This window comes from Arachis ipaensis, chromosome B10 (assembly GCF_000816755.2).
Source record: "Arachis ipaensis cultivar K30076 chromosome B10, Araip1.1, whole genome shotgun sequence".
Taxonomy (NCBI): Eukaryota; Viridiplantae; Streptophyta; class Magnoliopsida; order Fabales; family Fabaceae; genus Arachis; species Arachis ipaensis.
Window position 1 is genome coordinate 112,486,026 of NC_029794.2, and position 5,290 is coordinate 112,491,315.

The following is a 5,290-nucleotide window of genomic DNA, read 5'->3' on the forward strand; positions in this document are numbered from 1 at the left end:
CAGGAATATTTAAAAAGTTTTCTATTTATATTATGTACATATAACTATCTTTAATATAGTCACTTGAGTTTTGGGTAGAAAAACATAACTACCCCCGACTTTATTGGTGAATATAGACTTGATTCGATTTATTTAATAAAAATACTTACTATATAATTACAGCTACACATAATCAATTTTTAAAAAAAATATTCTTATGCCTCTTTGCCCGAGGGCAAAAACACTTTCTTTTAGTATCTAAAAAGAAATGAAAAACCTTAATAATTGATAATGCTCCATATTCAAGTCTTTTTATGTACTAAATTGAGTAAATTCAACCAAGTTAAATAATAAGTCAATAAGACTTAAAACAATGCTAGTTATAATTGATTTTTGTTATGTTAAACTAATTTGATTGAATTTAGTTAACAAAAAATTTAGATGTGTAACATTATTTTTAATAATAATATATGATATGATATGTGCACAGTGCACTAATTTGTCGAGAAGGGCCCAAAATTTTTCCTTTTGTTATCACACTATCATCCCTCTCCTCTGTCAAGAAGAATAGAAAATGTAATAATTTTGTCCTCCGGAACATATTGTCTTGATTCTGAAAGTGTCTCAGGATGCAGATTTGTTTGGCACTGAATTTGCTTACAAAGTCAGATATTCTATCATCTATGTGGCAACTGACTAACTGAGTTCTAAGTATATGAATCAAAAGAGGAGAAAAAAAAATTTGACAAAGAAATATAAAAATTAGAGTACAAGATTAACAGAAAAAAGATGATCCCATAACAAGGGCTAATGTGAAGTCCTGCCAATGTAATCTGAATCTGCAGCTAAACCTTAATGATACAATTTTGCTACAACCCCTCTCTTTCCTTTTTCTCCAACCTCTCTTTCTCTTTCTCTTTCTCTTTCTCTTTTTTCATTTTCTCCATTTTTTTTCAATTTTTGTTTTCCTCCTTATCTTCAAGGCTTGGATAAGGCCTCTGCTTCCCATATACAACATACAAGAATGACTACAATTTCTATTGTGTTCAATGTCACCAACTTTTACCGTGTCAAAAACTCGAAAACATCCGTCACTCAATATATCACAACACGAAGTAGGCCTGGCTGAGGTTCTGTGAAATCAAGTCCTTCTTCGAGTAAAAAACGCTGTACAGCTATCGGAAGTCTTGCAGGAGTACGGGAACCCCTCGTATGATGACCTGTCCCCACACAAATGTAGACCTGCAGGCGCTGATCGGCGGCTCTGGCCGTGTTTTTCAGCACACTCAGTTCGTATTTCAACACATGAATCGCTTCACTCACATGCAACCCATGTAAGTCTATCATCCTCTCATGCCCTCTTCCATTGCCCTGCATCTCCGGAGCAACTGGATTCCTGAAAAATCAAATTTTGCAGTGATTGAGGAAAAATTGAGAATCCAACACTTGGAAGAAAACCAGTCACAATGAAAAGAAACCTTCCGATTCACAAAATTCAGACAATGATATGCCTATTCGGCCAGGTAATGCTGCATCACTAGTGGTGTATATTCTAATAGACAGTGAAATGACATCGCTAAACCTTCTCACAATTCTCTTTTTATGCTATTGGATATGAACTTGACATCACAATTTTATGCAAAGTTTAGATCGATCAAACCTTGGCCTCTTAATCAAGCGAGACAATCATTGTTGTTCTCAATGGCTAGCAATCAGCACAAAGATAAGTCAAGGAAGAGGAAGAGAAAGATGCAGAAGGTGACCATAAGTTTGAACAGAAAAGAGTAGACTGCTCTTCAAAAGGAACCTTCTCCAAATCTTGTCAACATGAATCATATAAACCCACCATTTTAACCAAAACTACATGAAAGGAGGCAAGGAACAGCAAACCTCTGGCGATATATAGACTCTTGTGCTTTTCCATGAGCTGCTTTCATATGCATGTTGTGCACTTGCCCTTTAGCACAACTCTAACGTCACACATAAACTAACTTAAGTACAAATGCTTTTGGTAGGGACTTCATTGGTTTTTTTTTAATTATTTTTGTTTTCATGTGGGTAACAGCCTTTTATTATATCTACCTGCAATATCCTGTACCAACTTGATTATCAACAGTTATACTGATGATTTAAGAAAGGGAGTAGAGTTAAGAAATGTAATCAACAGAAATGAAGCATCAATATACATCATAAATTTAGTCTTAGATCCTCACTCACTTGCAGCTACTTTAGTCAAAGAAATAATTGAACACCCACCTGCTCAAAGTATGCATTACGTAAGCGTGCATGATCACGGGCCTCCTCCCTCAGTTCTGAGTACATATTTGCTGTGATGTCAAATAGTTAATCAAAACAGAGTATAGATGGAATTCATCCCATAACTGAAACATATAGACAGAATTATTTACCAACTGTGTCACCAGTTTCAAGCCAAACAGGTGCTAACCCCCGAGCTAAGCCACGATTCTGTAACCTGTCACTGAAGCTGGCCCTCCCTTGTCCACCATCATAGCCAGCCAAAACATGAGATGTCCTGCTTGAGCCAATGGCAGCATCACCAGAACCACTTTTATCATACTTCCAAATACCAGAGTCCTGAGAAGCCAGCTTCCTCACAGCTGAAGCAAAGTCAATAGCACCTCTAGACGGAATTGAAGAGGTAGTTTTGAAAGACAGAATGTCTTTGTCAGATGATCGGTAAGGGTTGCCACTTTGTTGGACATTATCTACAGAAAATCTGACAGAAGCAGTATGACCATCCGGTGATGTAAGTGCAGGGAAGTCCATTGCACTAAGATTGGGAGCTGACAGCGTCTTTGAATTCAGATTCTGAATGAAACTACCATCAACTTGGAGCTACAAATTCAGAGTAAAAAAAGGACAAAGAAAACGAAGATTATCAACATAAAATTCAACGGAAAAGTAGGATCTCAGTGAAATAAAATTAAGAGATGACAGTGGTATCTACGACAGAGAAAAGTTGCACTACTAGATCATATACTAAGAAAAGATGATCTATCCCATAAAATGCTAATGAAATGTCAACAATCTCTTCATAATATCAAGCAGATTATCATCATCACATAAACAAACACAAAACAAGTATTAAAACCAAAAATGTAAGTATCTCTAACAAACCCCTTCCCCCCAGTACCAGGCAAACAGCGAATAGAAACTGGAAGCTAGGTTGCACTTGAATCACCTCAACTTTATGGGGAGCCGGCTCTTCCCTGCCAAAACAAGGCACAGGTAGTGCTCCAAATACTTAGCATCCATCCCATTAGACTTAGTATTGTACTAAAGCAAAGTGCATTGCAACATGGTCGGACATAGATGTGCATGAATATAACTGATAAAATAAACATTTTCGCGGGCAAACATGGGATATGGGAATAATAAGAAATGACAACTTGACTAGAGGTCAATAGTAACACAAAGATCAACCTACCTCTAACTGTGTGAGCATCTCAATGGTCATATGCAAATCACATCCATTGGCAAAGTAAACCTCTGCAAGGCTTTCTGCAGCAAAACCAGGGAACAGAGAAGCTAAAAACTCCAAAGGGTTCAAATTAGTATCATCCACGATTGCATTCTCAGCAAAGATGTCATTTAAGAATCCATGTCCTGAGTTGTCATCATAAGTAAGCCCCTCTTGACCACTGCTAACAAGCTTGTTGGCACTCCCAATTGGCCTATCCCAAGGATTCGCTGAAGTGTTCAAAGTGCTTCCTGAAGATGGATCCTCCCGAAAGCTAGAATTGGAAAACCTTAGTCTATCAGTAAAGTTATTGCCATTAATGTGCTGCTGAGATAATTCTTCCTGCTCATTGAATATATATCTACTTCCTTTAGAAGAATGAAACATCAAGCCTTCAATGTCATCATGTATGGATAAGCCTGCTAAAGAGAGGTCATTAAGACCTTGGGACTCTTCTCCCACAACCTTGAAATCAGGGGTTATATCATCAGGGAGCTGACATCGCCAGTATTGGTGAACCTCATCTTCTGAATTGTTTGAAATGGATGATTCTGATCTATCTAAAACGGCTTTTCCAAGAGCTCCAGCATTGGCCAGCCTTGCTGTTGCATCAACCGAGCTGGTGGTTCCAGAAAATGGTGTTCTGAGAGAAAAAGGAATAAACTCTGCTGCATTTGGATTCAAAGTGGTTGCCTTGCTTGGGCTGCTTAGCTTTGCATCCGTTTGGGATACTTTCTTGGACAAGTTCATTATCAACTAGGATGTCAACAAAATAACTACATAGACTCTAACTAAAGTTGCAGCAATGTCCAATCAGCCTCACCCAAACCCTCAAAATGGATCAATTTGATCATGCTCATTGATCAGACAAGCTGCCAAAAGAAAGAAGAGGGAAAAATAAAAAGGTTCACACAAATTTGACACATCATGTTAATAAATGAATTAAAAGATGAACATGCCAAAACCACAACTCATTATACAACTTAAGTTACAACTATATCCTAAACATCCATGACGTATACTACAAGATGGGCAAAGCAGTTGAGCTTAAGTTACAATAGAGATATAGCTAATTTTAGCATCACCAAACAAAATACATGTAAAGCCAGTTCGAGTTTAGAAGACGTCACTTGTATACCAGAAAACAAAAGATGAAGAACAGAGATAAATTGTTTCAGAAATAGGAAGATATAGAACGCACTGTTAATTGTTCACAGTAAATAGTATTCTCTAACAGTGACTAGTTAGTACTTAGAACATCCACTGAAACAAACAAACAAACAAAAAACAGAAATCCAGAAATTTCCAGCAACAGTGACGAGTTCAATCATGAAAGCACACAGAGAAAAGCAACCTCCCAATACGACATTAGCAAACTTTGAGAGATCTTGAGCAATTCACAACCTTCAGATACTTACAAGGAAATAGACCAAAACAAACCCAATGACTAAAAGTAACAAAGGCAACCAAAAAAGCTGCGAATTGCATAAAGGAGCAAAAAAATAGCGATAAGGCCAAGTCAAAGATCTGAAATTCACAAGAGTAAGAAACAAATAAATAAAAGTTTGACAATCAAACAAATAAGATTAAATTAATTAAAAAAAATTAGACCTTTGCGAATCAACTCAAAGGGATCCATGGGCCTGTAAGATCAGAGGAGGAAGAGATGAAACGAAAAAATGGAGCTGAATTTTTTCGTGAAGAATTCTTTATTCCCTCTCTTTTCGGTTGTAAATTGGGGTTTGGAAGTTGGAATCGACTACCAAATTATTATCTTCTTCTTCTTCTCTCTCTTCCCTCTAGTTTTTTTTATATGTTTTTGGGATTGTG

At 37.0% G+C, this 5,290-nt stretch overlaps 1 protein-coding gene across 1 annotated transcript; it reads right to left on the minus strand.

The window, feature by feature from the left end:
- Window positions 556–5,290, minus strand: LOC107622244 (polyadenylate-binding protein-interacting protein 7). The gene is given in 6 exon segments (XM_016324119.2): window positions 556–1,375; window positions 1,870–1,997; window positions 2,236–2,306; window positions 2,388–2,835; window positions 3,428–4,332; window positions 5,072–5,290. Coding segments are annotated over 5 exon segments (1,731 nt in total). The 5' UTR covers window positions 4,211–4,332; window positions 5,072–5,290; the 3' UTR covers window positions 556–1,074.